We start from the raw sequence: 12119 nt of genomic DNA, 5'->3' as shown, positions 1-12119 counted from the left end.
GTCATGTTCTATATATTTGCATTCTTAAATGACGGTGTTTTGTGCTAAAAGGTGTTGATAGGCCATGTGCAGCATTCTGTAATTTCAGGTTCTATAAGCTGTGAAACAGCTGTAATGAGTGGGACCCAACATCAAGCCCACAGATCACAGGCGCCTTGCTTTTCACCTCCATCGAAAAGCGCCCTTTACTGCCGGAATTTTATTCCGCGTCCTACAGGTTGAGCAGTCGAGCGCAGTGTGTACATGTGCCGTGCCATTACACTCATTTCGGAGCAGTGATACCTTACCGATTGCGCACGCACTTACGCACCGTTAAAATGAGCGCCGTCAAGAGCTCCAATTTGGCGTTTTTCGACCAGTCACAGGAATGACAACCCTTGGAAGGCGCGATATATAAAAGCGATATGCACTGGCCATCACATGAGCCGTAGTCGCTGATAGGTACGGTGTCCGAGCTGTGCACTTGCCAGCGAAGGAGTCTAAGAGGTGCTATCTGTTTCCCTTAAGATAACGGCGCCGCCGCCGGCGTCGCAGAGGAAAGAACGGGGCCATCGTGGAAGCTGTGGCAGATTGCGCCAACAAGCAGCAACGTTTCTATGTACGTGTCTTTTGCGGCACATTGAGCAGGAAGGCCTCCTAGGTACAAGCTTCATTTAATTGTGAAGGACAAAGCGCGCCTTTGTTCATTCATCGATGTTTATTGGGTAGTATTGTCCAGTGCACTTTGTTTTCTTTTGCCACTTGATATTCGATTCTATGTCCTTCTGGACCATCTCTACCGGTCTCCGCTACGGGTTGCACAGTAGGATAGGGCTTGAAGATCTGCTCCGGAGCTTGAAACCAACACCACGGAGTATCGTGAAATCAGAAGTCACAGTGTGGAACATCGTGTGTTTTCCCTGTGCTCAGAGGACATCAACGCCATAGCGGCTCAACATCCTGAGCCGTACCGATCTTCGAAGTGGCCACTTGAAGGTAAAGACCGCAGGTGTTACGTCCATGCAGCGGCCCTCTACTGGAGATCTCAGAACTACGCATACTGGTGTTTGTTAGTTTAAAAGTGGACATACAGTTGGAGACTGCTGATGAGCTTCTGTGACGTGATATAAATGATGACCGCCGCCTATATGTCCAAAGGCTCTGGCATATGTAGTGCCTCGTTCTGGTCGGTGAAACGACAGGTGTAAGGCGTAGGACTTACGCAGTGTGAACTTCTTTTGGAAATCTCTGCCCGCTCTAACATCTAGGAAGCAACGGTTGAAACTCCGGCAGAATGGCATCCGCAGCACGATGTCTCCTCATCACGACTAACGTCACCCTCTGGGTGAGTGCAATAAGCGTGTTTTTTTGTTCCTTGACACTTTGTATATTGGCTTCAAATCTTATCTGATGCTTACTCGCGCTTGGAATTCTTCATTTTGAGATCATGCCGTCGCGTCTGGTACGGGTGGAAAGCGGATGTAATCGATAGGCTTTAAGTTTTCCAATTCCGGTTGTTCAAGAAACAAGTATGAACAAATATGAAGCCGGCGTAAAAAAAGAAATATAAGGACAGATAATCTGTACACCTACTTATTGCAAGTAGATAAGAGAACCGAGCTCGAAGTATGAAAGTACTAATACTTTTCAGAGAAACCTGAATTTGTCATTTCTTAAAGGTTTTGTTGCTCATGCAAGCACATTTCAGGGAGTTTCAGAGAAGGACGAAACGCTTCGTCAGCGCTAAAACTAATCGTTTGTCGCAGCTGCTTTCAAATTACTTCGTGCGTTGAATTTTCCTAGCAGTCCGCTTTCCCACACTCCAGTGGTCACATTTAGCTGCATTAATAGACTAGTACAAACTTTGATTTATGTTGTTTACAAAAACATCGAATGCAGTACGTGTCGATTTACCCGCAGGTAGAAGAATTAACGCAAGCATTTTACTCGGAGCTCTGCCTCACTTCTTCCACTCAGCTGTGAAGTGAAGCAGACCTGCTATGGATATTTCCAGATAATCGTCATTTATACTTTCTTAGTGCGAAAGAATCGACAATAAAATTACCTCCAAAGAAATAAATTGCAATTACCGAAGGTTCTAAATACGCAGTAACTTCCAGAAACGCAGGGGCTGAACTCACCGGTTTGGCGAAGAAGCGCCTCAACACACAAACACTGCCTTGCCAGACGCTCATAACTGTAGGTGGCAGGCCATTTTTATTTTTAGGACATCGAAATAGCGTTTAATCAAGACTGTGCCTTCGCGTTACTGGCCTAGCATAGGTTTGAAATAGATTGGCCTAGAAATAGAATGACAGTTTATATCTGTCAGCCCGATGGACATTAAGAATTATGTTCATTGATTTCCCTGTCGCTCCGATGTACTGTTTATGACAGAGCATTCTAGAAGGTAGGCAACATTTGAAGCTGTGCAAATTAAGCTTGATTCTATGTGAAAGGTGGAATCACTTGCAGTACTATTAACTATGGTGTATTTTTGTATATGATTGCATGTTTCACATCTGGGTCTAGAACAAGGACGTGGTTCTGCTAGATGCTTGTTGTCGAGTTTAGATTGTACAAGAATATCTCTGAGGTTTATGTTACGTTTATATGTTACCCTTGGTGCCTTCGGTAATATTTTCTTGGGGCGTTCATTACACATTAGCATGAAGGGGTATTTCCGCAAAATATTATTTATATTTCAAAGGGCATTGGAGTATTTTGTTACAAAAGACGGCTGGCGTTCAGTGTTGGCCTTTGGTCGTTTTGTGAGCACTTCGTTGCGGTTTAAAGTGCTTGCTTTTCGAGGGCCATATTATGGGAGTTACCGGGATAGTTCCTCTGAATTAGTGTTACTTTCAATAAATATGTCATTTAAGTGGTCATTATCATCACTACATATTCTTTAAGCTGTGTCACCTGTGCTAGAAATATTCCTTGCTTACAATGTCTCGGATGATGACTGGTAAAATCCAGGTATTGTTGCTTGCCCGTTGGTTTGGTGTACAAGGAAGTTTTAAGGTTTCCATTTTCCATCGACATCGTGGTATCGAGAAAGTCGACTTTCAATTGCGAAGACTGACAAGCAAATTTATTGCCACTGTAATGATTATTAAGATGCGAGACGAACGATTGAATTGATTTTGATCCATGCTGCCGTATCATGAAGAATATCAATATAGCGAAGGTATATGAGTGGTTTTTCCGGAAATGAATTTAGTATTTTTGAATTCTAGAACTCCCATGAATATATTCGTGTAAGTAGCAGGAATGGAGTGAGCATGCTGGTTCTGGATATCAGCAGATAATCGGATAAATCAAATTCGAAATAATTTAAAGTTAGCACAAGTTAAAGGAGCCATGGATAAACTTCAGTGGTATGCGGGTGAGGGATGTTAATACTTGAAAGAGGGCGTCTGTAACTTTATCGTTAGGAATATTAGTGTGGAGTGCCGTGACATCAAGTGTGACGTATGCAGTCATCTGAAAGGTTGGTCGTGTTAATAATAAGCTCAATTATTCAGAGAACGTCAGGTGTATCCTTCACACACCATGGAAGCTGGGTCGGGAGGTCTGCTACGTGGTGATATAGGAATACTGACAGGTTCTCTGTGGGTGTATTATTGTTAGAAACAATTGGCCTTCCATGTATGTCTGTGGTAAACAATGGTTAGGCAGAAACGTTGTTAATCTTGCGCAGTAGGTAAAATCGACCCGCTTGTTTGTTTAATGGCCTAAGGAATTTGTAATCAACTTCGGTAATTAGCTGCCTGGCTAATAGATGTCTTTTTTTTTTTCAGGACGACTTTACTAAACTGTTCTGTCGAATCGGTATTTAGCTTTTCATAATAGCAAGAGCTGTTAAGCTGTTTATACGCCTCTTTTTTGTAATTTTCGACTCGGAGAATAACTATGCTGCCACCTTTGTTTTAGCAGCCCGAGGTTTTGATCCGCATTTTAACCTACCATCTCAATGGAGCTTCCCGAGATAGAAAGTCACGATATGCGCTCTCATGGCGCACAAAATCCGACTACCAGCCAGTGTCCGGCTACGTCAGCCTCCAGCTATCACCTCCCGAGGCATGCTGGTTATATTCCGCCCACAACGCCCAATTTGATGCCGGATTTGCATGCCGGAGAACAGGCATTTAACGCTTTTGTTTTAAAACGCAACACAGTAAGAGAAATCCAGTAAGCACAACAAACCTATACGCCAGAACTTTAGAAGATTAAACTTAAATCAATAGATGTCGATGACAGTAAGACAAATGAGTTTATGAAATTGACAAAATAATGAAAATGTTGGGAAATGAATAAAAGCCACGGTTAAAGCCTAAATATACGGGCTATAATATCGAGCGTACAAAACTCGCGAACATGAGTAGACTGAACATAAGAGCGCCTTTGAACCAACAAAAAATGTTTGTTTTGGAGTATGCATCGTATGTTCAATAGTAGGAAGAAAATCGTCCCTGCGGTTTATTCTTCACATTGGTTTTAAATACGCTGATGCATTCATTTTGGCTACGAACTGACTTGGGGACACTGGGTTGTCGACAGATGCGGACATAAGTAAACGCAGCACGATTTTCAGATCAAATTAAAATCACGCCTTCTGCCCTGAAGATAAGAAAACAATATCTATGTCCAAGTGAAAGGACACTGGCGCGTACTACCGGTTCGCACATACCATCACTGCCAGTTCCAGTTATGCACGCGTGAAACGTTTACAAGGTAATAGCGTACTTAGTTTACTTTTGTCCTTGCCAGTACATGGTTCCTTCTTTAGGGGGCAAGGTGCCAATCGCCTTGCACACGGTTGATGGCTCTGAGACCCATCGTACTGAATGGTCTTATATTCTAGGCTTGCGCATGCTTGGTTCTGTGTCTTGCACCAGGTGATTCAGAGTGAACGCGCCAAATCGCAAGGAGGCAAGTGACAGGTGCCTGCCGTAAAGTTACTGCGATGTTAGCTGTAGGCTTAACAGCCTGTAGATACCGGGAACATACGTCATGTAAAAATAGTATTTCTCGGACAGCTTATGACATCACACCTTTCTATGGGACGTTCAGTTTTTACATAGTTAAGTAGCAGAAAAGGAATAGCGTTCAGCATTGCCATGAAAGTGCACGGTTCTTGATATTGCCAGTTCAGGTTCACCAACCCTAGCTCTCAAATTTTTCGCAACGTGTTTTAGTAGAAAAGGAGCAGAGACATCGTTAGGTAACGTTGTCTACAAAATAACTTGACAAAATGGATGCTCATCATTTCAATATGACACATAAGGACATCTGAATGCGGCTACTCCAATGCCAAATTGACCAAGAGATGGCGAACAGTTATTGGTGGGCTTCCTGGTGTGTCTTGTTAAAGAGGCGAAACAAACTGATAAAACACCATCCCTTAGCGGAGCCCCTTGGCAGCGAGATTAAAGTTTGGTATCCTGCTCGCGTCTACCAAGTTCAAACCATTTGCGCTGGCAAATAAAAAAACTTTTTTGCATATTTTGGTGCATTTACTTTCTATGCCACGCATGATTATGTGTTCCTGTCTAGTGATTCTGTGCCTAGCTTTCGTGATACTTCCGTACCAAAATATGCTTGTTATCATGCGTTCTGTCACATACTTTCATGCCTTGAGCAACAAACCGCCAGTACTGAATAACCTTAAACCTCGAAGCGCATGCGATCAAAACATTTTAAATATGCAGCTGATATATTTGGCACCTTCTGCCCCTCTTCTGTCTTTCATTTGACGCTATGCTTGATTTCATTCTGGAGAGAGGTATTTTGATGGTGCCAGTTTGAGGAGATATTTTTCGTTTCTTATTCGCAAATGGACACGCTTTTCACAGGGCCATTTTTACTAGCAAGCTTGCACAGGGCAGATTTTTTCCACGGTTGTTTTTCCGGCACTTCGTAAGACCTAACCGCAAGCGAAAAGATCTCTAAATGCGCAATACTGGGAGTACTACCAATACCGCCTTGCAGAGTTTCGCCTAAGTATCCTTTATATTACAGCTATTAAGACACCTCGGACCATGTTAACGGCGGTAATTAGCTAGAAGCAGGCAACCATGGATTTTAAGACAAGGTTGCGAGAACACTCTGTCTTAGCGACGTAGAGGTTATCGCCTTTTTAAGCAGCGCATTTGCTGCATTTCAGTTAGACACACATACTGGTGGAAATTAAAAGTTGCTCTGAGAGTTGCTCTAATATTGCTACGAGGCATACTCCGTCGTAGCCGCAACTGTTCGCTATCAGACACACTCGCAAGTCAACCAGAGCCTAGCGTCAGCGTCGTCGTTGTTCACTAGCCGAGCACTTCGTCATCGTCTCTGTGCCTGCGTACCGTATCACCCCCCCCCCCCCTCCGCGGAAGTATACAGTCCCGGTGCGTAGACTATACAGGTGAGTGTGAAATATAAGGTTTAATACGGGTGACATGCACGACTTCTGTATGACAGTTTGTAGGAAACTTGTGGTTCACAGACATAATCTCGTACGTAACGTCGGTAAGTTGCCGTAAGACGCGGTAAGAGCCCACGAAGCGGGGCAGAAGTTTCTCTCGCATGCCTACACGTCGGGCTGGGAGCCAGAGGAGTAGCCAGGAGGGTAGCAGGCTTCACGGCGCTGGAGATCGTAACAGTGCTTTTGAGAACGCTGAGAAGTACGAATCCGGTCTCGAGCAATATGACAGGCGGCATCAGCGTGGGCGATGACATCAGAAGCGTAACTGCAGGAGGAATCGTCAAGAGACAGTAAGGTATCGAAGGGAAGTAGAGGGTCGCGGCCGAAGAGTAGATAAACGGGAGAGTGTCCGGAGGTATCATACCGTGGGGAGTTATAGGCGAATGTTATGAAGGGTAGAGAGACGTCTAAGTCACGGTGAAAGTCAGAAACATACATTGACATCATGTCGGGCAGTGTACGATTAAGGAGCTCAGTAAGGTCATTCGTTTGTGGATGGTAAGACGTTGTGAAGTTGTGGCGCGTAGCGCATGAGCGGAGAAGGTCATGAAGAACTTTAGAAAGGAAGCAGCGACCACGATCGGTGAGCAGTTGACGAGGAGCGCCATGAAGCAAGATGACGTCATGCAAAAGAAATTCTGCAACGTCGGAGGCACAGCTGATGGGGATAGCTCCGGTTATGGCATACCCGGTGGAGTAATCTGTCGCTACAGCAATCCATTTGTTCCCTGAAGTCGATGTGGGAAATGGCCCTAGCAGGTCGAGACCAACTCCAGAAAAGGGCTCAGTCGCAACAGAGAGTGGTTGCAAGGGCCCACTAGGGTGAAGGGACAGTGTTTTCCTGCGCTGGCACAGCTCACAGGCGGCGACGTAACGACGAACAGAGCGGTAAAGTCCAGGCCAGTTGAATCGCCGACGAAGATTGTCGTATGTGCGTGACACTCTCAGCTGCCCTGCTGTAGGAGCATTATGAAGGTGCGCAAGAACACCAGAGCGTAGATGTGTCGGGTCAACAAGTAAAAGGTCTACACCATCTGGGCGCATATTTCGTCGGTATAATGTGTCATTAAGCAGCACAAACATACTGATGGACGGATTGGACTAGGCGCAGATGATCAATAATGGAGCGCAGGGAAGGATCACGACTCTGTTCGACGCCGATGTGGAGGAAGACCGAGATGGACAAAACGCAGTCGTCAGCAGTATTGTCAGGTAGTTCAGAAGGGTCAACGGGATGGCGGGACAAGCAGTCGGCGTCTTTTTAAAGGTGGCCTGATTTGCACACAACAGTAAACATGTATTCTTGTAATCGCAGGGCCCAGCTACCTAAGCGGCCGGCAGGGTCCTTAACTCAGGACAGCCAACACAAGGCGTGATGGTCCGTCACTACGCTGAAGGGCCGCCCAAACAAATAAGGGTGGAATTTGGTGAACGCCCAAACAAGTGCGAGGCTTTCATGTCCCGTAATGGAGTAATTGCGCTCGGACTGAGATAGGAGGCGGCTGGCATAGGCAATCACACGAGAGTGGCCGTACTGGTACGGGGCAAGAATGACGCCAATACAATGTACGCTAGCGTTGGTGCGCAGTTCTGTAGGTGCAGACGGATCGAAGGTGAGGGCGTAAATGAGTGTTGTGAAGGCCTGAGTATGCTCACGGCTGCACGAGAAATTTACGTTTTTCTGCAGAAGGGAGGTAAGGGGGCGTGCTAGATCAGCGAAGTTCCGAATGAAGCAATGGAAGTAGGAGCAGAGCCCGAGAAATCTTTGTACATTACTTATATTACGTGGTGTAGAGACCTCGGGGACTGCACAAACTTTATCAGGGTCGGGCTGCACACCATTTGTGTCAGCCAAATGTCCCAGGATTTTGGCCTGGCGGCGGCCGAAGCTGCATTTTTTGCATTGAGTTGAAGACCAGCGCGGCGGAAGATGGCCAGTATCGTAGAAAGCTGTTTAAGATGACTTGTGAACGTGGGAGAGAAAACGACGTAATCTAAGTAGCACAAGCACGTTTCTTCTTGAAGCCATGGAGAAGCGAGTCCATCATGCGCTCGATGGTCGCAGGAGCGTTACAGAGACCAAATGACATGACCTTGAATTGGTATAGTCCGTCAGGGGTGACAAATGCGGTTTTCTCTAGATCCAGTTCGTCCACAGTTATTTGCCAGTAGTCGGAACGCATGTCAATTGAAGAAAATAGCTGGCCCCATGCAAGCAGTCAAGGGCGTCGTCAATTCTCAGAAGCGGATAAATGCCTTTTTTAGTTATCTGATTGAGGTGGCGGTAGTCGACACAGAATCTCCAAGTTCGATCTTTCTTTTTAACTAAAACAAGAGGGGACGGCCAGGAACTGCAGGAAGGCTCAACAATATTATTTTCAGCGTCTTGTCGGCCTCCTTCTGTAACTTTTGCCGCTCAGCACGGGAGACTCGATAAGGCCTTCGGTGAATGGAGGGCATCACCAGTATTGATGTGATGACTAACGAAAGATGTCTGGCGCAATGGTCGGTCCCCAAAATCAAATATGTCGCTGTACGAAAACAAAGGGTCGGAGAGAGCACTGGCTTGCTCAGGTGTTCAGTCCGCTGTTATCATGAGCGTAAAAAGGACTGAATGAGAAGCTGATACGGGCGGCTCAGACAGAGGCACAGGCATGAGGGCAGAAACTTCACAGTGAGCCAACAGAAACAATTCAGCGAGTGCAATACCACGGGGAAAAACTTGGATGGAGCGGCTGAAGTTAAAGATGGGAAGATATGTTCTGCTATCCACGACGGTCACTACAGTGTGAGGGAGGATGACGTTACGGTGGAGATAAACATCGGTGATTAGAAAAGTGATGTATGTACCATCAGGAATAGCAGGAAACGTGGCCAAAGGAACATACATGGTAGGTTCGGACGGTAGGCGAACAAACTCGATGGAGCGGAGACGTGGCTTGATATCTGTGTGGTCGGAGCAGGAAGGCAGGTCTAAGCGAAGGAGGGCCCTTGAGCAATCAATCAGGGCAGAGTTGGCCGTTAAAACGTCGATGCCGAGGATCATATCGTGAGGGCAGCGGTCGGTTACAGTGAAGAGCACAGGGGTAGTTCGACCACAAATGCTCACGCGCGCAGTGCACAGTCCCATGACGGCAGCGACGCCTCCATCGGCGATACGAACGAGTAATAAAGAGGCGGGTGGGACAACCTTTTTGAGTCGGCGGCGAGACGAAGAGCTGAGGACGGAAATTGAGGCACCAGTGTCAATGAGGGCGGTAACAGGGACACCATCTAAGCAGATGTCTAGAAAATTGCGTCGATGAGCGAGGGTCAGCAGAGAATTTTCGGGTCGGGTCGTCAATGAAGCTTCACCTCCGGGAGCTGCATTGATCAGTTTTCTGGGAGAGGGCCATAGAAGTGAGAGGACGATGAACGACGAATTTGGGGCGAGCGGGAACGGTGGATCTGGGGAGACGGAGAGCGGCTGGACATGCGCGGGGATGGGGAGTTGAAGTCACGAAAGGGCGTATCACGGAGAGAGTTTGGGTGTGGTCCGTAGGCGGCGCTGTGACCTTGATAGTAGCGGGGTCGAGGTGGCGGAACCCAACGGCTGCGACAATGGCGATAAATGTGGCCAGGAAATGTGAGCAGTTGAAGCAGATGGGTCGGTTGTCCAAGGTCCGCCTATCTTCCGGGTTGCGGTCGCGTTATCACATCGGGAATGGCCCAGTCGAAATCGCAGCAGCTACCACTGGAACGGTGGGTTGGACGGATGGCTGTGCGGGTGGCTGACCAGAGCTGAGGCTTACGTTCGCATTAAGGCCCACATTCACGAATTCTTGGCGAACGACAGCTTGATCAGTGCTATACAAACGTCCGCCGGCTGTGGTGTGAATGTGATGGCGGCCATTACCTCCAGTTCTCTGCGAACAATCCTGGTCAATTTGGGCTGCGGGGACGGCTGCTGCAGTGTTGGCAGATCCTCGCACGAAGACGTAGCAACTGTGTTTGGCAAGCGCTAGAAGCGGGAAAATAATGCGACGATGTAACCCGCCGGCATACCTCGAGGGCGGAGTCGACCATCGTGCAATCTTTGCAAACGAGAAGGTTAAAAGCATCGTCAGCAATTCCATTTAAGATTTGGACACCTTGTCACACTCCGGCATGGCGCTGTTCACTTTGCGGCATAGAGCTAGTACGTCTTGTATGTACGACAGATATGATTCGGTCGATGATTGTGCTCGCGATGCTAGGTCCTTTTTAGAGCCGAGCTTGCGTCCGATCGGCTTACCAAAGAGATCTCTAAGCTTTTCTTTGCACATGTCCCAGAATGTCTGATCTTCTTCGTGTGTCTCAAACCAGACGTGCGCCGTACCAGCCGGGTAGAAAATGACGTTCGCAAGCATCAATGTTGCGTCCCATCGGTTGTGCTTACTGACTCGGTCGTACATAGCGAGCCAGTCTTCGATGTCGACGTCATCGGTGCCGCAAAAGGTGCCCGGATCACGAGGCTATACAACGACGACAGTGGGTGGTGGTTGTGCCGCTTAGAAGGGGCTGCGTCGGACTGCATAGTGCTAGCACCAAGCTAGCGGCCACTGCAGAGATCCAGATTGTGGTATTGGTGTCGTACCCTACACGCTCCACCAAGATGTTACGAGACACACTCCGTCGTAGCCGCAACAGTTCGCTGTCAGGGACACACTCGCAGGACAACCAGAGCCTAACTTCAGCGTTTTCGTTCTTCACTAGCCCAGCACTTCGTCATCGTCTCCGTGCCTGCGTACCGTAACAATATTTTGGCCCATCTGAGCAGGCGGAAACGATGAAGTGATTCATATCCATCGCAACCGTTCCTGCTCAGAGAAACCTGTATAGCTGGCTCTTTCACCCATATGCATTCCCATGTCCCACTTGTCATGGATTCCGTAGCAGTCTAGTAAATCATATGCTTTAAGCAAAATTTTCCGTACTGTTCGGGTATCTAGCAATAATGACACAGCATATCGCAAGAGTTGAGAACACTTATGCTCCGCCTTTACGTGTATGACGCGACAGCCCTCCTCTTCCCTTGTTCTCGTGCATACACTTTGCCTCTCTTTCGGTCACTTATCCCTTAATTTGTGTCTCTATTTTCTCATACATACCGTTTACCATAGAGTTTACCACACGCGTTTGAACGCATATGACCTAAAAAACGTGTGTTTTAAATATTTACTAACTTTGCATTAAGAGTAGTTAAAAATTTTACTGATTTAAACAACAATTTTTAAGAAAACCGCCGAGGAATAAAACGGCGACGTTAAAGGCGCTACCACATCTACTCTCAGGGCAAAATCTAAGCGTCCTCCTGATTCGAGAGCGGAAGTTCTACTACTCGGGGTGCAACTTGCGATTTCACCTCATTGGGACCCTCGTAGGGCTGAACACGGACAAAGTGAATCTTGAACGAAAATAAAACAAATAGATGAATCATGTCCCCGCAGGTACACGAAACACCAAACCTGTATGCTTCAGCCGAGCGAGCTAACCGCCTGAGAACGAGTCCATAAATTCTCTTTCTCTGGCATAAGGTCCCCGGAGGGCGTTGGGGGGAGGACAAGAGCGACGCTGGTGAAGAAGAGGTTAATGTCAACGGCGGTAGCACTGACATCATACCATTTTAAAATTAATAATGTTTAAT

General features: G+C 47.0%; 1 protein-coding gene across 1 annotated transcript in view; it reads left to right on the top strand.

The window, feature by feature from the left end:
* Positions 1-522: 522 nt before the first annotated feature.
* Positions 523-12119, top strand: part of LOC146192368 (uncharacterized) — a 43050-nt gene continuing 31453 nt past the window's right edge. Inside the window, exon 1 of the mRNA XM_084600052.1 lies at positions 523-1324. Within this exon, the coding sequence (XP_084456178.1) occupies positions 1274-1324 (51 nt within the window). The 5' untranslated portion in view covers positions 523-1273. The remainder of the gene's footprint in view (positions 1325-12119) is intronic.

The sequence above is a fragment of the Amblyomma maculatum genome, chromosome 4 (assembly GCF_055883805.1).
Source record: "Amblyomma maculatum isolate TAMU_Amacu chromosome 4, ASM5588380v1, whole genome shotgun sequence".
NCBI classification, from domain to species: Eukaryota; Metazoa; Arthropoda; class Arachnida; order Ixodida; family Ixodidae; genus Amblyomma; species Amblyomma maculatum.
Note: the sequence above shows the minus strand (reverse complement) of the source record. Positions and strands in the feature narration are given on the sequence as shown.